This window comes from Chiloscyllium plagiosum, chromosome 24 (assembly GCF_004010195.1).
Source record: "Chiloscyllium plagiosum isolate BGI_BamShark_2017 chromosome 24, ASM401019v2, whole genome shotgun sequence".
NCBI classification, from domain to species: Eukaryota; Metazoa; Chordata; class Chondrichthyes; order Orectolobiformes; family Hemiscylliidae; genus Chiloscyllium; species Chiloscyllium plagiosum.
The window spans coordinates 27568170-27591753 of record NC_057733.1 but is presented as its reverse complement, the minus strand read 5'-3'; the positions used below and the strand labels follow the sequence as shown (position 1 = coordinate 27591753).

The following is a 23584-nucleotide window of genomic DNA, read 5'->3' as shown; positions in this document are numbered from 1 at the left end:
CCCAAGCAGTTCTAGCAAATTTCCCTGCCAGTATATTAGACCCCTTCCAATTTAGGTGCAATCCGTCCTTCTCATACAGGTCACTTCTACCCCAAAAGAGATTCCAATGATCCAAAAATGTGAATCTTTCCGCCATACACCAGCTCCTCAGCCATGCATTCATCTGCTCTATTCTCCTAATTCCTGTCCTCACTAGCTCGCAGTCCGGGAGTAGTCCAGATATTACTACTCTCCTGGACTTCCTTTTAAATTCCTGCCTAATTCTCTGTAATCTCCCTTCAGAATCTCAACCTTTTCCCTTCCTATGTTGTTGGTTCCAATGTGGACAATGACCTCCTGCTGGACCATCTCCCCCATGAGAACATTCTGCACCCTCTCTGAGACATCCTTGATCCTGGCACCAGGGAAGCAACACACCATTCTGCTTTTTTGCTGCTGGCCACAGAAACGTCTGTCTGTACCTCGAATTAGAGAATCCCCCACAATTGATTGCTTGGAACCCGACATACCCCTTGTTGCATTAGAGCCAGTCTCCATACCAGAAACTTGGCAGTTCGTGCTACGTTCCCCTGAGAATCCGTCACCCCAAACAGCATACCTGTTTGAAATGGGTATATCTACAAAAGACTCCTGCACTAGCTGCCTACCTCTCTTACTTTTCCTGGAGTTAACCCATCTATGTGACTGTATCTGAATCTTTACCCCCTTCCTTTAACTGCCATCCATCACATACCATTGATGTTGCAAATTCCTTATTGCTTCTAACTGTTTCTCCAACCAATCCATTCAACCTGATAAGATTCGCAGCCAGCAGCATTTATGGCAGATATAATCTGCAGTAACCCTTAAACTCTCTTTAAACTCCCACATCTGACAAGAAGTACATATCACTCTATTAAAGGCCATTTTTGCTCCTTCACAACCTACAGACCCAGAAAATAACACCGTCTTATTCCTCTACAAACACTGCCCCAGGTTAAATGAATAGCTATGGCTTATATTTTAAGTTTAATCAAGAGACATATCTCCAAAAACATATAATCAAGAAAGAATCTACTCTACTAACTACTGCAGAATCTCTGTAGGCCACACTTAAAACAATGATTAACTAATCTGATTCTGTGCTGTGAACATCGCCTAACAGTTCCTCCAAGATCAGTTGTGAATTTCACTGTTTGATCATTTTCCCAGATGTACTCCGATGTCCAGCGATACATGAATTCTCTTTCTCCTGCAATGACCTCACCATGTGCTTCCTTTGTCTGTTCTTCCCCCTTTTAAAACTGCTGTTGTTTTGACTTTCTTTCCAAAGTTCCAAAACAATGCAACAGCAGATGAAACAGTAATTGCTGCTCCTGCAATTCGAGGAAATCACCTCCAGCACCTAAAATACCTCAAAAAAGGATCAGCTGTTACAGCCAGAAATTTTTCCCGTCCTCCATCTTGGATTTCCCAGAGTTGGCAGGATGTAATTAATAAAGTTTCACAAGAATCTGTACTGGGGCCACAACTATTTGTCACATTTGTTAATCATTTAGATAATGAGTCACATATCCAAATTTACTCATGACACAAAGACAGTGAGCATTCAAAGCACTATAACTAAGAATGCATCAGCAGGAATAGGCCATTAAACCCACAACTTCACTCTATTTACCTGACTTCATCCCAAATTTCTTAATTGCTTTAGTAAACAAAAATCTGTAAATCTCAAATTTAAAACTAGCAATTAATCTGTATCAACTGGTATTTGTGGAAAAGAATTCCAAACTTCTACCACTCTGAGTGTAAAAATGTTTCCTAATTGTACTCTTGACAGGTACAGCTATAAATGTAGCTCATGTTTATGCTCGATGATACAACCAATGGAAATCATTTTACTATCGACCTTATGTGTTCTCTTTGTCATATTTGATCAAATCATCTCTTAAGCTTTTAAATTTCAGCAGCTACAACACTAGGTTTCATAATTTTTCCTTGTAGTTTAACCTTTGGAGACAAGATATAATTCAGACAAACCCACAATGCACTCCCTCTCAAGTCAATATATCTTTTCTAAAAAGTAGCATCCAGATAAAAGCATAAACTTATAAAGAGATATTAATAGATTAAGTGAAAAAGACAAACGATAACAAATGGACTTCAATGACGATAAATGTGAGGTGATCCACTTTGGACCCAAAGGTGTTGGAACAAGAAACTTGCCCATTGGTAAAAAGACAGAAAAGGTGGAGGCCTCAAGAGGTCCAGATACGAAGATCATTGAATTGTTTCCTAGATACAATTAATACTGGCTTTATTCACCTTGCCTTTCCTGCATTGCCAATCAAGACCATCAGTAGTCTTAATGAGGCTGGCTTATCAAATGGCATAGATTCCCACCAGAATTCCAAGGAGATATAGACAAGCTATTTGTTATCTGCATGATTATGCTGACAATAATGAAAATGCTCGGTGAAAGACTACTAAATAACAAGAAAGGATACAGAACATAATCAAAAAGTCGAATTGCATGCTGGCGTTTATTGCTGGAGGGCTGGTAAACAAGGGTAGAAATCATATTCTGGATCAGTGATGCTGGAAGAGCACAGCAATTCAGGCAGCATCCGAAAAGCTTCGAAATCGACGTGTCGGGCAAAAGCCCTTCATCAGGAATAAAGGCAGAGAGCCTGAAGCGTGGAGAGATAAGCTAGAGGAGGATGGGGGTGGGGATAGAGTACAATAGGTCAGTGGGGGAGGAGATGAAGGTGATAGGTCAGGGAGGAGAGGGTGGAGTGGATAGGTGGAAAAGGAGCTGGGCAGGTCGGACAAGTCCGGACAAGTCAAGGGGATCATGTTGCTGGAGGTTAGAAACTAGGATGAGGTGGAGGAAGGGGAAATGAGGAAGCTGTTGAAATCCACATTGATGCCCTGGGGTTGAAGTGTTCCGAGGCGGAAGATGAGGCGTTCTTCCTCCAGGCGTCTGGTGGTGAGGGAGCGGCGGCGAAGGAGGCCATGCTTTAACTGTATAGAGCCCATCTTGAATATTGTGGGCAGTTTTGGAATCATGCCTTAGGAAGGATATAGGGAGTGCTGCAAAGATTTTTCTGTGCAGGCTCTTTAGTTACTTGTGATCTTGGAGCTGAAACAATGGTGATTTGAGGAAACTCTGGCTCTTGTTTACCGGCTTGCATTTATTATTGTCAGCAATGCTTACTCTCCCCAACAATGGACACTTTCCAAAAATCTTTGCAATTTTAATCCACGTAAAACTTTCATCAACTGTTCACAGATAATGACGTGTTACTGCTTTGTGTTGAACAGTATTGTTTTGCCAGGTATCTGTGAGTCATCTCACTGTCATATTGTGTGTGTGAAAGGAAAAGAATTCAGGTGTACCAGTAACAGCAGTGATAGATTAATTAACTGATACTGTATTGTACAAAATTATCTTGGTAGCTGTGGAATCTGTGCTCAGTAACAGCTTAGGTACAGTCGCCTTAGCTGTATATACAGGCGATATTAATGAATATTAAATACTGTATATATAGGTGACATTAATTAATATTAAATACTATATATAGTCTATATTAATTAATATTAAGTACTTTATTAAGTAAGCTACGTATAGAAAATGCAATTTTAATAGATCTGCTATGCTTCTGAAGGTAACATTGTTTCAAACCATTTTTAGCTTCACATTTTAGTTTTAATAAAATAGTTGAATTGACCCCTTGATACAATTAATCCTGGCTTCATTCACCTTGTGTTTCCTGCATTGCCATTTAAGGCCATCAGATCAGTAGTCTTAATGAGGTTGGCTTATCAAATGACATAGATTCTCTCCAGAATTTCAAGGAGATATAGACAAGTTATTTGTTATCTGCATGATTATGCTGACAATAATGAGAATTGCTAGGTGCAAGACTATTATCAGTAATTAACAAAAGCAACACTGAGATATTACTTCACAAAGTTCAGCACTTACTTCTTAGTGATATAAAGAAAGAAATTGGCAAAGTCATCTACTTTACTGAGGTTTTGACTCTTGACAATGCTCATTCCCCTCTTAGGTTTTTGAAATAGATGCTGCTACTATTACTTAAACACTGGAATGAAGAAATTTTAATAGTGCTGGTTCCTTCCCCTGAAATCCTAAGACAGCAATGCAGTACAATGGAGGTGCAATTCATTATAATTGTGTTGGGACCTAAGAAAGCATTTTAGTTGCCATAAGCCAAGTTGACAAGTTGTTCTCTGGGCAGATGGAATAGATAGGAAATTCAACTTGAATGCTAGCATAAAGCAAATAAAACTAGAACAGCATTGAATGTTGGGCATTAAGTATAACTAGCAGCTGATACACTATCACCACATTTCATGCTCACCTAAACCACGTTTCAACCCAAATATGATTTAATATAGCTTCAACCTAGTCCATAATTTGATACCATTGGTTTGTTTAGGCAACAATATAGTGCCTTTAGCATAGGAAAAAAACTTCCCTGAATGCTTGCAAGAGTGCTATCAAACAAAAATTTGACCCTGATTCACAAAACAATATTGGAACAGATAGCCAAAAGCAAGGTAGCTTTAGCAAATGTCTTAAAGGAAGAGTAGAAAGAGCTTTGAGGATTTTATCAGCAGATCTCAGAGTTGTCAGGGTTAAATGAGAGTCAGTTGTCAGGAATTTGCTTCTGGACAGCTGCACTATTCCCAAGTGCCATAGGTACTTGGAAGTTGACTAAAGAATTCCAGTTGATCTCCAACAATTCTTAAGTCGCCTTTAAACGAGTCTGGTAGCCCTAGCACTTTGATTAGATTAGATTACATTACAGTGTGGAAACAGGCCCTTCGGCCCAACAAGTCCACACCGACCCGCCGAAGCACAACCCACCCATACCCCTACATTTACCCCTTACCTAACACTACGGGCAATTTAGCATGGCCAATTCACCTGACCTGCACATCTTTGGACTGTGGGAGGAAACCGGAGCACCCGGAGGAAACCCACGCAGACACGGGGAGAATGTGCAAACTCCACATAGTCAGTCACCTGAGGCGGGAATTGAACCTGGGACTCAGGCGCTGTGAGGCAGCAGTGCTAACCACTGTGCCAGCGTGCCGCCCACTCGCCACCGTGCCGCCCACTGCCACCGTGCCGCCCACTTCTTTACTCCAACTCTGGAGTAACGGCCTGGGGAAACAATTGTGTAAGGGAACTGGTGTTTGAGTTGATGTTGTTGCATTCCATGCTTTCCTGCCTTTTTGTTATTTCAGGGAATGTGGAAATTTCTGATAAGGCCAGAAATTTTGTTACAAAATTTCCCTTGTAAAGGTGGTGTCGAGCTGACTTCATGAATCACTGTAGTTCTTTATTACAGATATATCCAGTGTTATTAAGAAGGGGATTTCAGGATTTTGGACCAGTGAAGGAACAACAATATTATTCTCTGACAGGATAACATGTGGCTCAGAGGGGAACTTATTCATATGCCCCTGCTGTTCTTGTTCTTCTAGGTTTTAGAGGTCTTGGGCTTGGATGATGCTGTGGAATGTGCTTTGGTGATTTGTTGCAACACAACTTATAAAATGATACACACTCTTGCCACAGTACATCAGCGGTGGATGGAATGAATGCTGAAATTGATGGGCAGGGTGTGGATTAAGCAACTTGCTTTGTTTTGGATGGTGTCAAGCTCCTTGTTGGGGCTGCACTCACCCAGGCAAGTAGGGAGTATTCCATGATGTCCACATGACTTGTGATTTGAGGACTCAGGAGGTAAGTTACTCATTTCCAAATTCCCAGCCTATGATTTGCTCTTATAACCATGTTATTTATATGTCTGATTTAATTAATTTTCTTACAATGATGAACACCAGATAACGATATTGGAAAAATCAGCAATAGTAATATCATTGAATATCTAGGAGAGAGTTCAGATTCTCTGACAGTTCTTTGACGTGGTTGTTACTTTTCACTTATCACTCAATATTGTCCAGATCTCACTGCAAATGGAGAGGGAATGTCTCAGTTTTCGAGTAATTGAAAATGACACCAACATCATGCAATCAACCAGTGAAGATTCCCACTTCCAACCATATGATGGTTAAGGGTACTACCATAAGGAACGTCTGCACTAACATTTGGGACTGAGGTAATTGATCTCCAGCTATCATAACCCATTTTTCTTTGTGTTCAGCATAACTCCAACCAGTGGAGTGTTTTCCCTCTGATTTCAATTTTCTTCTGAAGGGTTCTATCCTGGACTTGAGCAATTAACCGTGTTCTTCTATCTGCAGAAGCTACCAGAGAGAAGAGAGAGAGAAAAACTAAACTCATCGTCTGTAAACCTGCTAAGCAATGTTGCTTGATTGCACTGTTGATGACACTTTCCATAATGTTGCTGTTAATTGAGAGAAGGCTGATGGGGGTATTAGTTGCTAGATTAGATTTATCTTGTTTGTTTTGGACAGGACATACCTGGGCAATTTTCCACTGCTATGTAGATGCCAGTGTTGTAGCTGTACTGAAACAGATTGACTTGGGGCACAGCTAGTTATGAAGTACGAGGGTTCAGTATTATTGCTGAACTGTTGTCAGGGCACATGACCTTTGCAGCATCCACTGCCATCAGCTGTTTCTTCCTATCACATGGAATGAGTCAAGTTTTCTAAAGATTGATACCTTTGATGTTGCGATCTCAGGAGGAGGCTAAGATGGACCTTGACTCTTCTGGTTGAAGGTGGTTGGAAATGTTTCTAGGTTTTTTTTTGCACTGATGTGGTAGACTGTCCTTGCTTTGAGCATGGACCATCTGTGAAGCCTCTGTTCCCACTCTTAGCCAGTTTAAAAAATCCAATCCCTGGAATCATGCACAGAGCAAGTTTCAGACCTTGACTGCTGACGGCAATGACAGAGTGACCAAAATCAGGAAATTATAAGTCACCACAATTGGAGGAGCACAGAGATCTCATTTAATTCTAATTTTCCGGTTTAAGAGTTCTTGGAATCCTGGGCACCATCTGGGGGCTTCAGATCCATTAAAATGCAAATGTGTAATAAAATATATGTAGATATACATCCATATAATGTTTACAGATTGCTGTAATAATAAAGCAAACTGTAACACATTACAGTGTACAATGCTGAAATGAAATTGCCTAATTTTGTCTCATATACACAGTAAAATAAAATAACAACTGATTTGTAGCTTGTGAGCTTAATATCCAGACTCTGTTATATCACAGCAATTATCTACTGTCAGCATCTAATTATAATTAAGGACACTATACACCAAACTAGTGAATATTTCAATTGCAGTAATTTCACAGCAAGTGCAATTCAAAATGTATCTGCTCCATGCACAATCTCCTTAAAATAATTGAATTTGCCTGCCATCAGATACTTATTTTAAGTGCTAATTTAACAAGGAAACATTTTTTTGGTGGAAAGAATGTCAAGAAATTAACGTGGAACATTTATTCTGTGCTGTTGCATTTGAATAATTGGGAGATTGAAAACTCTAGTTACCATGAATATTTAAGATTTGTGTGTACTAAAACACTGCTTCTGCAGCTTTAAACCATGGCTAACCCTAGATCTCACACTGTTGTACTTATCATTCCACAATTTCAAACCTCTCTAAACCGCAGCATTTTGTGAATTTCTATAAGGTTCACAGCATATGGCTTTTGTAGCCTTTGCACCTCATTCGAGAAGTTCTGAGAACCATGAGGCTGATGGGAGTAGGAGAATGAAATCAATGGGCACAGCATGGGCACCTCCAACTTGTCTATCTGTTTCCTTCTGGATCATTGACAGCATGAGCATTGGTCCTTCACTCCTGTCACTCTGAGACAACTCAAAGATTGGCATGCCTCAGTTATTGCAATTTTACTGGTGGGACCCATATTTGTATGTGTTCTTGCACAGAGCCCTATATTTCCATGCACTTATCCACTTCTAATCTATCTAGTCTGATACTGAGTTCCCTATGGAATAGCAATTGAAAATCTACCAAAATATGCTTGAGGTAACTGCACTTGAAAAGTTGCTGTAAAAAATTCCTTTTTTTTTCTAAGTTCAACAAATCTTTATCGATTTAAAAATTCAGTTAGTTACATTAAAATAAGTGTTTAAACAACATGCTTAAACATATGTTTGACAAGGGCTGTCTTTACGTTTAATTAATTACTACTATTTTTCATATTACATTGAAGAGAATTCTCTGAGAAGCAGCCAGACTTGGCACAGTGAAGTTTAATAAGAAGTGTCTAAAAATAGCCATTTCCCAGAGGGCAATTTATTTCAACACTCACATTCCTTTGTTTATTCAGACTCATAGTAACGCAAGTTGCATGCTATTTTTAATTAAGCAGAAAGATCTGGATCTATTCGCAATAAATATAAAGTGCAAATTGCATTAGGGCATAAATGAAATTAAAAATTTAGAATGAAACCACTGATAAATTAAACTGTGTTTTTGTACATATTTCCAATGTTCATAATCCATCATTATGTGCATGGTTGTACACAATATTGTCTGCTATCTTTTGATGAGAGGAGAGATTGTTTTGTGAAATGAATGCATTATTATGTTGCTATATGTTTGATGTTATTAAGGGATGTTGGCAAGTGTTACGGACTAAGCCAGACCACTCAAAACATTCTTAAGCAGGCAGCTCAGACCATAACTGTGCAATTTGTTTTGGTAAGTATACAGTGAAAACTATCTGGATCAAGTTAGCTAGATTGACTACTAGATTTTAAAACAGACAACAATTTATTCACAAAATTACACAATGAAACACAAAGAACAGAATAAAGAACCCCTACAGAACACATCCTATCCAACTAGACTTATATTGTTCCAAATATGTACAGTCACAATAAGCAAACTCCCTTAAAAAAAATGGAACACATGCTTACAGGATTAAGTTGAAGGGCAGAAAAGAGAGAGTGAGTTTTCACACAGCTCCCTGTCGAACTTCCAACAAGTTCAAGACTGAACATATTGCTTGGCTCAGCTAGAGAGCTGACCACTTTCCTTTCTTTATATAGGTCACTTCTAAAACATAACCACTTTGGCCTGAAGTCTTATCTGTTCACATATAAACAAAAGGGCTCTCAAAATCCTTTTCAGCTCTGTACCAAACCAGACTGATCGGAGCCCGGCCTGGTTTATGACCCTTCTGAAAAAAATCAAGTACAGAGTCTCCTTCAGTCAAGGAACAGCTTTTAGAAAAAAAAGGGACTAGCTTTGTGACACAAGAAATAAATAGAATGAAGATAAATGTAAAAAAAGCAAACAATGAACTGTAATTATATCAAAACCCAAATGAAATGAATGACACAATTTTAATTTGTTTATTTAATTAACCTGTTTGGATGTTTCATGACACACATCTGTGGCTATTACATCCTGAGTTTGGATTTGAACCTGGTCATTTGGGTCCAGAGATAGGATATTACCACTGTAACACGATTCTCAAATTTAATTAATTTTTATTTATTGTGAGACTTTAAAAACAAGGTTTGAGGACCAAGGCTTTTAATTTTTGTGGTTTTCAAACTTGATGGCTGAAATGAGACAGAACTGTTGATAAATAAAAATGTTTGGAAGCGTAGTTGCAGTTTTGAAAGCAAGCAGCCTGTCTTCCACAGCAGGTACTGGAAACCACCATTTGAACAAGCAGTTATTGACATTCAGATTACACATGATCTGGAGCCAAGGGTATAGTCTGATACAGCTCTTGTTGGCAAAAAATAACTGATTGGTTTATGGACTAGCCACAGTTGTCAATAACAGAGATCTTTTACTTGTCAACAATTGTGTAATTGGTCCTCGGGTAGCAGAGCAACTTGGAGCTGGAAACAAATTACAGAGCGAGAGAGACAGAGAAAGAGAAAAAAGTAAGCAGATCTTCTCCCAGTCCAGAAGCTGCCTGCTTTCTCTGGTCAATAGCTCAGTTTAAGCCTGAAGAAAACCAGTTAACCAGTTAACCAGTTGCTGCAGACTGTGACTTTTGAATTGATTAGTCAGAGACATTTTCCAAGTCAGCCTCTGTGTACCTCTTATAAACCAATGGAAGCATCCAGGGCAAGATATCTAAACAATAAGGGGTCTGGCCAGCCGAAGAAGGAACATCTCAACATCATAGCAAAAACCATTAAACTGACTTTTCATTTTTCCACCTCCACCAATAATATTTTTCCTTGTTTGTGTGTGTGTGTGTGTGTACTTGCACGTAAGAGATTCTTTATAAAGGGCTGAGATGCTTATTTCATACTCTTGTATGCTAATGGTTTATGTCTGTTGTAGCTTTGGTTTAATTACCTGTAATAAAAATTCTTGGTTATAATGAAACCTGCTCTACACTTTCGATCAAGCTCGGTTTAATGGGGCTGATAGGTAATCAGGTAGCTTGATTAGGTAAATTGGGGTACTGGGTGCATTATAAAAATAAACTTTTGGCATAACTTCATGAATAGGAGGGCTTGATTTATAATGTATATCAACCAGTGGGTTGCACAATACAATTGTTATGATCTATGAATTGAATAACGTAAAATATGCCTATTCTATGGGTTCTGCACTTCTTGCAAAAACATCAGTCTCCTTGGCTGTAACTGTGATTCAGCTGCTGCCGCCTGACTCTCTTTGGTATCCATAATCTGAGCTTTAAAAGCTTCTTGCAAAGCCCTCACAAAGCTCAGAACATTACCTGACAGCCAGCTGTGAAGTGCCCATTCTGTGCTGTTACTGAGAATTTTTAATTGATTTTCTTTGCTGTTTACTTGCTTTGCAGAAAGGAATTAGTATTGATTAGTGGTTTGCAATACCTTTTTATGAATTAGCATCCAAGAGTAAAAAGTTCAATTATTGACCTTTAATCTGGTGGAGATATTGAGGATCTGACAGCTACGAATGATGTCAGCTAGAAGATCCAGTAAAGGATGCTGAGCAATGTTTTTCAGAAGATTTATGTTGATGGGTAAGAGTTAGTAAGCAAACCTGCAGTGTGAGATCCAAGGAATTAAAGCACTTTTGGCAGAATATACATAAGGCAGAGACAGTTCACAGATAAAAAAAAAATCATTAAGCATTGTAGCCGCAATACTCAGCTGCGTTACATCGATCAGTTCAGGAATAGTTCACTTTCAACAATCCAACATGACCTCCATTATATTTTGCTAAACCCAACTATTCCAGTAGCTTTTTAAAGTAGTACTACTGTTTGTCTTCAGATACCTATGGCATGATTGTAGAGGTGCTGTAGTTTCCAAAGTATTAGTGTTGATTTTATGGTCTATTAGTATTCAATACTTTAAATGTTCAGAGCTGATATGGGCATGCTATGGAAAATGAATTGCAAATAGAGAGCAGGAAGGGATCATAAAAAGAAATAAGAGTGAGGAACCAGAAAACATGCATGCAAGAGACAAACAAGCCTGAAGGAGAATGAGAGTGGCTAGGAAGGCAATATGCCTTTGCAAGCTGCCAATCTCAGCAGAAGAGATGCAGAACAAAGTTGTAAAATAATTTTAACAGCAGCATTTAAGACCATAGACACTGAGCACAAATCACTGTCCAAATATCAAACATGTACTTCACCTTGCAGACATGTTGCCCTTTAAGTACAGCTTGTTCTTCCTAGAAAGCCATCTTTAAAGTCATTGGGGATATGTAACAGACATGTACAATGACTTCATTTGATGGTCTTTTTTTTATCCATTCAATTACTTAAGCGATGTCCTTGAATACATATTGAATTACTCAGTTCATGCTGAATAAATGCATTTGGCTCTTATCTACGCAACAAATATCTACATTGATTTGTGCCTGTTGTCTAGTGATAGAGCAATTTCACTGAACACATAAATCCACACTCTACATTTTATGCTAATGCTCAGATTTCAAAAGTCCATATTGCTCACTTCAAAGGAAATCAGAATCTGGAAGCATTTTTCTGACAGGCCACACATTTAAGACTTTAATTTATCCATAAGCGTTTACTTACTCTCATTATCATACCACTGCTTTCAATTAACAATATGATCAATGATGATTTTAATGGGTAAATCATTACCACTTGAATCAGACTTCTTTGCATCAATAATCTTATCACAAGTGTCAAAGCTTAGTTGTTTAAAAGAAAAGACTTCAGCAATCCACTATTGTCACCAACAGTAAATTGTAAGCTAATAGAACATAGAACATTACAGCACAGTACAGGCTCTTCGGCCCTTCGGCCCTCGACGTTGTGCCAATCTGTGAAATTAATCTGATGCCCATCTAACCTACACCATTCCATTATTATCCATATGTATGTCCAAAGCCTGTTTAAACGTCCTTAATGTCGGCGAGTCTACTACTGTTGCAAGCAGGCTGTTCCATGCCTTTACTACTCTCTGAATAAAGAAACTGATATCTGTCCTAAATCTATCCCCCTCAATTTAAAGCTATGTCCCTTCATATTAGCCTTTACCATCTGAGGAAAAAGGCTCTCACTGTCCAACCTATCCAACCCTCTTATTATCTTATATGTCTCGATTAAGTCACCTCGCAACCTTCTTCTCTCCAATGAAAACAACCTCAATTCCCTCAGCCTTTCCTCGTAAGATTTTCCTTCCATCCCAGGCAACATCCTAGTAAATCTCCTCTGAACCCTTTCCAAAGCTTCCACATCCTTCCTATAATGCGGTGACCAGAAATGTATTCAATACTCCAGGTGCGGCCTTACCAGTGTCTTGTACAGCTGAAGCATAACCTCGTGGCTCCGAAACTCAATCCTCCAACCCAATAAATGCCAACACACCATGTGCGTTCTTCATAAAGCTGTCAACCTGGGCGGCAATTTTCAGGGATTTATGCACCTGGACACCAACGTCTCTCTGTTCATCCACATTTCCAAGAATTTTATCATTAGCCCAATACTCTGCATTCCTGTTACTTCTTCCGAAGTGAACTACCTCACACTTTTCTGCATTAAACTCCATTTGCCACTTCTCAGCTTAGCTCTGCATCTTATCTATGTCTTTCTGTAACCCATAACATCCTTCGGCAGTATCCACAACTCTGCCTCATTTAGTGTCATCCGCAAATTTATTAACTCGTCCTTCTACGCCCACATCCAGATTATTTATAAAAATGACAGACAGCAGTGGCCCTAAAACAGATCCTTGCAGCACACCACTGGCAACTGAACTCCAGGATGAACATTTCCCATCAATCACCACCCTCTGTCTTCTTTCAGCTAGCCAATTGCTGATCCAAACTGCTAAATCACCTTCAATCTCGAAACCCCGTATTTTGTGCAATAGCCTACCATGTGGAACCTTATCATATGCCTTACTGAAGACCATATTTACCACATCAACCGCTTTACCTTCATCCACCTGTTTTGTCAACTTCTCAAAGAACTCAAAGGTTAGTTAGGCATGGCCTACCCTTCACAAAACCGTGTTGACTATCCCTAATAAAATTATTCCTTTCCTGATTATTATAAATTTTCAACACCTACCCACAACCGAAGTAAGGCTCACTGGCCTATAATTACCAGGGTTGCCCCAACTCCCTTTTTTTAACAAGGGAACAACATTTGCTATCCTCCAATCTTCTGTCACTACTCCTTTCGACAGTGATGACAAAAATCAAAGCCAAAGACTCTGCAATCTCCTCCCTGGCTTCGCAGAGAATCCAAGGATAAATTCCATCCGGCCAAGGGGTCTTATCTATTTTCAAATCTTCTAAAATTTCTAAAACCTCCTCTTTGTCAACCACAATCCCATCTAATATTGAGGCCTGTATCTCCGTATTCTCACTAACATTACCCTTTTCCAATGTGAATACTGATGAAAAGTATTCATTAAGTGCTTCTCTTATGTCGTCAGGTTCCACACACAAATTCCCACTACTGTCTTTGGTTGGCCATAATCTTACTCTAGTTATTCTTTTATTCCTGATATACCTATAGAAGGCCTTAGGGCTTTCCTTGATCCTATCCACGAACAACTTCTCATGATCCTTCCTGGCTTTTCTTAGTCCTCTCTTTAGATTGTTTCTGACTAACTTAACTCTCAAGCATCCTAATTGAGTTTTCACATCTCATCCTTACATAAGCCTTCTTCTTTCTCTTGGCAAGAGCTTCAACTTCTTTAGTAAACCATGGCTCCCTCTCTCGACAATTATCTCCCTACCTGATAGGCATATACTTAACAAGGACCTACAGTAGCTGTTCCTTGAATAAGCTCCACATTTCAAGTTTGTCCATCCCCAGCAGTTTCCTTCCACATCCTATGCATCCTAATGTTTTACACTGTTCTTAGCTGGCATGACCATAAGGTACAACTGACAAATCTTTACGATGAAATAGTTAATACTTAACAAATTTGCAATTGCATGAATAGTTTAGACTCATTACCAAATGCCAAGTGATGAATTTTCAAAGCTGCCTGTGAACTATAGCAATCTGAGGGTGGCACAATGGTTAGCAACGCTGCCTCACTGTGGCAGGGACCCGAGTTTGATTCCAGCCGGTCGCCGACTGTCTGCTTGTAGTTTGCATGTTCTTCCTGTGTCTGTGTGAATTTATACCGGGTGCTCCAATTTCCTCCCAATCCAAAGACGTACAGGTTAGGTCAACTAGCCATGCTAAAATTGCCCATAGTGTCCAGGGATGTATAGGTTACATAGATGACTCATGATAAATTTGGAGTTATGGGAATAGGGGATAGGGAGGGCTGAGTCTGGGTGGTAGGTCCTTCAGAGGGCCAGTGCTAACTAGATGGGCATCTTTCTGCCCTTTAGGGATTCTATGAAGTAATAATTCTCAGCAATTGAATTTGTTCAGGAGACAAGGGAACAAATAAGTTCAGCTTCAATTTGGGCATTTTTTGGATGTGTTCATTTGCTATAGTTCTTGTATTTACATAATGATCACGGATGTTCAGTTATGATGTTAGAGTGCTAGATGTTAGATGTTAAACTTCTCTAAAGAACCTCAACATGGTGTTTCGCGAGATTCCTAATATCCATTTACCTCAATCTTTCATTTTGTTCTTCTGAAGAGATTTGTTGAGATGCTAAATGCAGTTGAACTCTTTCATCAAGACATTTTTTTGCCATATGAAAATATGACTTACTATTCCAGCTGGACAGCTTTAGCAACAACAGAACACATCATTAATTCAGGTTGAGAGGTTATAAAATGAATGGGAAGATAACTGTAGGGTTGCAAATTGGGTGGCTTTAATGAATGCATTGAATTTCCAAATTTTTATTCAACTACAGCCAATATGGAAGGAGGCAAATGTTGTTCCTCTTTTCAAGAAGGGCAATAAGTGAACTCCCTAGCAAGTACAGACCAGTCAGTCTTACATCTGTGGTCAGCAAAGTTTTGAAAATAATTCTGAGGGATAAGATTTATGACTATTTGGCATTAGGATTTATGACTATTTAATCACAGTAGGATTAAACCTCGGCACAACATCATGGGCCTAAGGGCCTGTTCTTTGCTGTACTTTTCTATGGCAAGGCTGGCACCCACTGCCCATCTAGAATTGCCATTGAGAAGTGGTGAATCACTTTCTGAGCTGCTGTACTCTGTGTTTTTAAGGTATTTCTTCAGTGCTCTTAGGGATGGAGTTCCATGAGTTTAACCCAGTGGTAATGAAGGAAAGATTAATTATAAGCCAGGATAATGTGTAACCAGGAGGGCAACATCCTGGTGGTAATGTTCTTGTATGCCATCTTGCCTTTAATCTTCTCAGTATTAGAGGTCATAGTTTTGTGAAGAAGACTTGTGCAAGTCGTTGCGGAGTGTCTTGTACGTGGCATGCAATGCATTCATGGGACTTCAGTAGTGGAGGATATGAACATTTAAGACATTGAATAGGGAGCAATCAAACAAGCTGCGTTTTCCTGGAAAGTGTCAAATTTCTTGAGAGTTGTTAGAATTGCTGTCATCCAGACAAGTAGAAAACCTTCTACCTTACTTCTGACTCATGCCTTGTGGATGTTGGAAAGGCACTGGAAAAAGAGAGTTATGAGCTGAAGAATATCCAGCCTCTGATTAATTCTTGTAGCCAGAGTATGTGAATGGCTGGTTCTCTTAAGATTCTGGACATTGTTTCCTCCCTAAATAATGATGATAGGGTATTCGGTGATGAAAATGCCATAAACAGTCAAGGGAATGTGGTTAGATTCTCTCTTATTGGAGGTAAGTACTCTAACTATACAAACCTCTGTTCAAGTAGTACTAAATTGGAAAATATACCCTCTAGTTTCTTGGTGGAATTGACAGAATCACTGTTGTTCTGTGATAAAAGACAAAGCATTACAGGTGGACTGATTAGCTCTGATTATAAATTAAAAAGCAGATAACAAAAAAGATATTAATCCAATTGACAGCAAGTCCTGGGCTGCAGTTTTAAGACTATGATTTTCAAACCAGAATGGAATGGGCATGATGTTTGTCCATGGGTTCCCTTCTATTTTCACTTTCCAATTGTAATCTTGTTGGCATTTGAGATTTTCCTTCTAGGCAATTGTTTTTGTGTGTCTTTCAGGCTATTTATATCTTTCTTGGTCCCACAGTGAGTGCAATAGTTTTGTTTTAGATTTTGAATTGTATTCTGGTTAACTATTGTCCTAGAATTTAGTTACTTTGAAATCAATGCTTAGTGTTCTCTCATCGCCATTGTGCTACTTAAATAACTTATTCTACGATTAGGAACGCACTATCCATGATATAAAATCAAAATTGAAAAAGTGATGTTTTATACATTTTCTGTCACACCACGCAAATGGTGTGAAAATAGCAAAATTTGCTAAAATTATGAGAAACTTAACATTTTTCTATGATGTTAAATGAAAACTCTCTTTTACCAATGAAAATTGTTCATTAGCGATTTGCCGAAAGTAACTAACAGAAAAAATCAAACACAAGATCAGGTTAAAGAGATATCACTGCTCCAGATTTCTTTGTTCATGTAACACGATCTCAATCTATCTTTAATCATGTTAACAAACTGAAAGCTTTGTACACATGCAATTACTAATTGTTAGGCACTAAAATATCATAGGCATATAATTTTAATTGGCAACATCAGAATTCATCAAACGAAATGTATTTTGTATTTTATTGATTTCCAATTGCAATTACTTTTTCCAATTGCAATTACTCTTTTCTAGCTATTCAACAATCTGGCAATTTCAACTTTACTTACTTGTACTTTTTGAAAGAAAGACCCATGTTTTGTTTCATTTGTTGAAGTCCATGATAATCCGTGTATATTATGTCAAAAGACAATGGTGCAGTCAGAGGACAACTTCCCCTCCCTGGAGGAACACCTAGGAAACTGATCAACAGCAAATAAATAAATAAATAAATACATAAAATTAACATATACATTTATATGCTACAAATTATTGCATTCACTTTAACACAGATGTTAAAAGCAAAACCCAATGGCAGAAAAAGTTAGATTGAGCTAGAAATGTAGACTGATTCTTGGAGAACCTCTTTTATAAAGCACAGATGACGCGCACTGATGTTGGCACTGATAAAGGAAAGCAAATGTTCCTGGAAGACTCTAGGTGGATAAAGTCCCTTGTGGAGAGCTCTTCTCCATGTTCACCTCCTCCCTCCTCTAGCTACCTGATGAAGGAGCAGCACTCCAAAAGCTTGTACTTCCAAATAAACCTGGTGTTAGTGTGATTTTTAACATTGCCCATCCCAGTCCAACACCTGCGCCTCCACATCATATAGACAGAATGCCATTTTCTGCCTCTGCTTTATCTTTGTCTCAATCAAACTGTCGCATTATGACAGGGAGCAAGTAAAGCCCAAATGATCAGCACCAAAGCCTTGTCCATGTGTAGCGCAAATCCCTGTTGACTTCCCAAACTCTGAAAACTCAGCAACCTGCCCAGCACTTCTTTAAATTGAAGTAGAGCCAGTAGAAATTAATCAACAACTAACCCGAGGATGGTTGATGCTCCCTGTAAATAACTCTTTGGTGGATGGGTATAGGGTGGAGGGACTTCCTCCCTGCTGATGAATGCTTGTTCAGCCATTTGTCCTTTAGAGTCATAGAGATGTACAGAACGGAAACAACTCGTCCATTCTGACCAGATATCCTAACCTAATCTAGTCCCCTTTGCCAGCACTTGGCCCATATCCCTCTAAACTCTTCCTATTCATAGACCCACCCAGATGCCTTTTAAATGTTGCAATTATACCAGCCTCCATCACTTCCTCTGGCAGCTCATTCCATACATGTACCACCCTCTGCGTGAAAACATTGCCCCTTATGTCCTTTTTATATCTTTCCGCTCTCACCCTAAACCTAAATCCTCTAGTTCTGGACTCCCCCAAACCCCAGGGAAAAGACCTTGAGTATTTATCCTATCCATGCCCCTCATGATTTTATAAACCTCTACAAGGTCACCCTTCAGCCTCCGATGTTCCACGGAAACAACCCCAGCCTATTTTAGCCTATAACTCAACCTTCCAACCCTGGCAAAATCCTTGTAAATCTTTTCTGAACCCTTTCAAGTTTCACAACATCCTTCCAATAGAATTGCATGTAATATTTCCAAAAGTGGCCTAACCAATGTCATGTACAGCCGCAAGTGTTCACTGGAGTGGGAGGTCTAAAATGTCAGAGCTACTGTAAATCTGCATTGCATTATAATGCCTAGACTAGCATCTTCATCATGATGGCATTCAGCTGAACATACGCATGTATGTCACAAATGCCATTCTGTCATCAAATTGACACCTGTAGTGACAAACCTACAGAGCCCAATTTCACAGACAATGCATTTTTCATACATAGACACAAAAAGATGATAATTTTGTGTATAAACTCTGAATCATATTGAATATTGTCAATATCCACAAATATGCTGATTTCCATCCTCCACAAAGCTCCAGAAGGAAAGTTCAGTAAATCACCCAGAGGACGGAACTTTGTAATTCTGACTAGTGTAGATGCAAGTTGGTTAGAATTGCTATTGATTGTTTTTTCACAGGCCAACTAATCAAATAGGCTTGTTAGAATAATCATGAATCTTCATTGATAGAACAGTAAGCACGCAGTCAACTTGTGTACAAGGATGCAGCCAAAGACATTACAATATTGAGATTGCTGGATTAGTGAGACAGCACAGACAATGGTTTCTATTTTTCATTTCATTTAATGAACTGCCTCTCTAAACATCCTATAGAGTATCCTCCATCATTGCCTTCTCAAATGCTGGCCTTGTCAGCAACACTTACAACCTCTGAATGATTTTTAAAAAGAATTCTGAGACTTTTGTATACTCACTTTAAGCTGCTTCTTTTTTTGCATCATTATATCATATATGATTTACTGTTTAGAATGAGCAAGGCTTGGATCGTCAAAGCGATGTTATTAAAATGTTAACTTTTACTTCTGTTTGTGGATATCTATTGTGTGATACATTGGGAGAGGGATACAAACAGATCAGTGCATGATACAAACTAAACTGGTGACAACATTAATCATAAGCAATGAACTGAATGCATAATAAAATGCATAATTTAATCTATAGAACACAATCAAAACTCAGAACATATTTCTTGCAAAAATTTAAATTGGAACCATTAATTTTATAAAAATTGATTCTTAGGATGTGTGCATTGTTGGTCAGGTTTTATTTATTGCCAATCCCTCCTGTCCTGGAGGAAAGTGATGGTAGGTCTTCTCATTGAACTGCTCAAGTGACTTGAAAGCACTGATTGACTTTCAAGATTGTTCAAAGAGCAGCTAAGAGTTGATTACATTGTGTGTGACTGCAGTTACACATTATCCAGACATGCAAGGATTACGGGTTTCTTTCCCCAAAGGACATTAATGAATTAGTTATTATGACAATCTACGAGCTTCATAGGACTGCTATCATGGGCTGGGTAAATAATATCCCAAACTCAAAACAATATAAGGATTAGCTAGTGATTTGGAAGCTAATATTTGTTAAGGATTACCTTAGCATTTTAGATCATTGTACAATGTTCTACATTGCCAAATGTTCAGAGGGATTCGTATTCAAACATAACCATAAACACAGGATAACATTTTCTGGCAATCTAGTTATACGTCAGTTATAGAGTCATCGAGATGTGTAGCAAGGAAGCAGACTCTTTGGTCCAACTTCTCCATGCTGACCAGATATCCTAGATCAATCTAGTCCCATAAATATAAATCATAAGCAATGAACTGAATGCATAATAAAATGCATAATTTAATCTATAGAACACAATCAAAGCTCAGAGCATATTTCTTGCAAAACATTTAAATTGGAACCATTAATTTGGCCCTCTAAACTCTTCTTATTCATGTACACATCCAGATGAGCTGTGTAAGTTGCCTTTTATAAGTTGTAATCGTACTAGCCTCCACCACTTCCTTTGACAGCTCATTCCATACATGGACCACCCTCTGTGTGAAACATTTGCCCCTGAGGTCTTTTTTAAATCCTTCCTCTCTCACCCTAAACATATGCCCTCCAGTTTTAAGTTGCCATATCCTGAGGAAACGACCTTGGCTATTCACCCTATCCATGCCCTTCATGATTTTAGAAACTTCTATAACGCCACCCTCGGCTTCTGACACACCAGGAAAATAACTGTAGCCTATTCAGCCTTTCCCTTTAGCTCAAATCTCTCCAACCTTGGCAACATCCTTGTGAATCTTTTCTGAATCCTATCAAGTTTCACAATATCATTCCAATAGCAGGGAGACTAGAATTGAATGCAGTATTCCAAAAGTGGCTTCATCAAGGTCCTGTACAGAGCAACATGACCTCCCAACAGGGTGACATGGTGGCTTAGTGGTTAGCACTGTTGTCTCACAACGCCAGGGACCTGGGTTTGATTCCCGCCTCAGGCGACCGTCTGTGTGGAGTTTGCACATTCTCCCCGTGTCTATGTGGGTTTCCTCTGGATGCTCTGGTTTCCTCCCACAGTCCAAAATCATTCAGGTCAAGTGAATTGGCCGCACTAAATTGTCCATAGTGTTAGGTGCACTAGTCAGAGGGAAATGGGTCTGGGTGGGTTACTCTTCAGAGGGTGTCTATTTCCACACTATAGGGAATCTAATCTAATCCAACTCCTATATTCAATGCTCTGATTAGTAAGGGAAAAGATACCAAATGCCTTCTTCACTATCCTATCTACCTGAGATTCTATGTTCAAGGAACTATGAGCCTACCACTCCAAAGTCTCTTTGTTTGCCAACACTCCCCAGGACTTTACCATTAAGAGTCCATGTCCTGCCCTGATTTGCTTTTCTAAAATGTAGCACCTCACATTTATCTAAATTAAACTCCATCTGATACTCTTCGGGCCAATAGCCCATCTGATCAAGGTCCAGTTGTACTCTGAGGTAACCTTCTTGGCTGTCCACTCTACAACCAATTTTGGTGTCATCTGCGAACTTACTAACCATACCTCCTATATTCACATCCAAATCATTTATATAAATTATAAAAGCAATGGATTTAGCACTGATCCTTGCAGAACACGGCTGGTCACAAGCCTCCAGTCCACAGTCCAGAAGTATTAATTTCTTAGAAAATTAATTTGATTTCCATTTTGTTTCGGTGTTCAAAATTCACTCAGCAGACAGAAGATCTTTCCAGGTTTCCCTTCATTTTACCTCTGCATCATCCAATAGGTAGGGCACACAACATTGTCAAGATTTCTGACAGTAGGACATCAGTGATAGGACATGTAGTGATATCAAAAGGAATCATTTGTCATAGAGTCATAGAGATGTACAGCATGGAAACAGACCCTGTGGTCCAATTTATCCATGCCGACCAGATATCCTAAACTAATCTAGTCCCATTTGGAGCATTTGGCCCATATCCCTCGAAACCCTTTCTATTCATATACCCATCCAGATTCCTTTAAAATGTGGCCATTGTACCAACCTGCACCACTTCCTCTAGCAGCTCATTCCGTACACGCACCACCCTCTGCGTGAAAACGTTGCCCCTTAGGTCCTTTTTCAATCTTTCCTCTTTTACCCTAAACCAATGCCTTTGACATCTAGACTCCCCCACCCCAAGGAAAAGACCTTGCCTATTTACCCTATCCATGCCCCTCATGATCTTATAAACCTCAATGAGGTCAACCCTCAGCCTCTAATGCTCCAGGGAAAACAACCACAGCCTATCAGTCTTGAACTTTCTAATTTTAGAACTAATATTCAATGTAGGAATTATACCTATGGCATGTGAGATGTTATGCAATACTATCTTGGTGCCAATGTTCAGGTAAGTAGCGTGGTGAAAGTCAAGAGAAAACACTTGGTTTCCTGTGTGACTTATTTCTATATAATTCACTGAAGTGTTAAAAATGATGTGAAGGGAATATTAAATGGACACCTGCCGTGCTCAAAAGGTGTGAAGAAAGAATCTTGTTTTAAACCATATGTTGTTTAACTTTCTCTTTCAATAGTAAAAAATGGAATTTGGTGGATGCAAAATGTCTGTTATCAAACGCAGAATGGGTAAGTTGGCTGCTTCTAGAAATACCCAGCAGTTACCATGACAGAGGCAAACTCAGAATCTTCTTTGGAATGTTATAACTCGCAGTAGAAAGAACAGACAGAAGATCTTTCCAGGTTTCCCTTCATTTTACCCCTGCATCATCCAATAGGTAGGGCACACAACATTGTCAAGATTGTCAACATTGTCAAGTGGGGGGGACGACTTACCAGGGGCAAGAAAAAATGGAATTTGGTGGATGCAAAATGTCTGTTATCAAACGCAGAATGGGTAAGTTGGCTGCTTCTAGAAATACCCAGCAGTTACCATGACAGAGGCAAACTCAGAATCTTCTTTGGAATGTTATAACTCGCAGTAGAAAGAACAGACAGAAGATCTTTCCAGGTTTCCCTTCATTTTACCCCTGCATCATCCAATAGGTAGGGCACACAACATTGTCAAGATTGTCAACATTGTCAAGTGGGGGGGACGACTTACCAGGGGCAAGTAACGGGGCTCAGGCCTCTGGCACGGAGCCTGTCCCCGTTACTCAGAAGGGAAGGGTGGAGAAGAGCAGAGCAATAGTAATTGGGGACTCGATAGTTCGGGGCACAGATAGGAGGTTTTGTGGGAACGAGAGAGACTCACGTTGGTATGTTGCCTCCCAGGTGCAAGGGTACGTGATGTCTCTGAACGTGTTTTCCGGGTCCTTAAGGGGGAGGGGGAGCAGCCCGAAGTCGTGGTCCACATTGGCACCAATGACATAGGTAGGAGGAGCGCTGAGGATGTTAGGCAGGCTTTCAGGGAGCTAGGTTGGAAGCCCAGAGTTAGAACGAACAGAGTTGTTGTCTCTGGTTGGGTACCCGTGCCACGTGATAGAGAGTCAAGGAATAGGGAGAGAGAACAGTTAAATGCGTGGCTACAGGGATGGTGCAAGAGGGAGGGATCCCGGTATTTGGATAACTGGGGTTCTTTCTGGGGAAGGTGGGACCATTTAAACAGGATGGTCTACACCTGAACCTGAGGGGCACCAGTACCCTTGGCGGGAGGTTTGCTAGTGCTCTTGGGGGGAGTTTAAA

General features: G+C 39.5%; 1 protein-coding gene across 5 annotated transcripts in view; it reads right to left on the bottom strand.

Annotated features, from left to right (window-relative positions):
* Positions 1–23584, bottom strand: part of LOC122562112 (alpha-1,6-mannosylglycoprotein 6-beta-N-acetylglucosaminyltransferase B) — an 854937-nt gene that overhangs the window by 199402 nt on the left and 631951 nt on the right. For all 5 annotated transcript variants that reach the window (XM_043714642.1, XM_043714641.1, XM_043714643.1 and 2 more), the window contains one exon: positions 17213–17344. In XM_043714642.1, coding sequence (XP_043570577.1) covers positions 17213–17344 — 132 coding nt within the window. The remainder of the gene's footprint in view (positions 1–17212; positions 17345–23584) is intronic.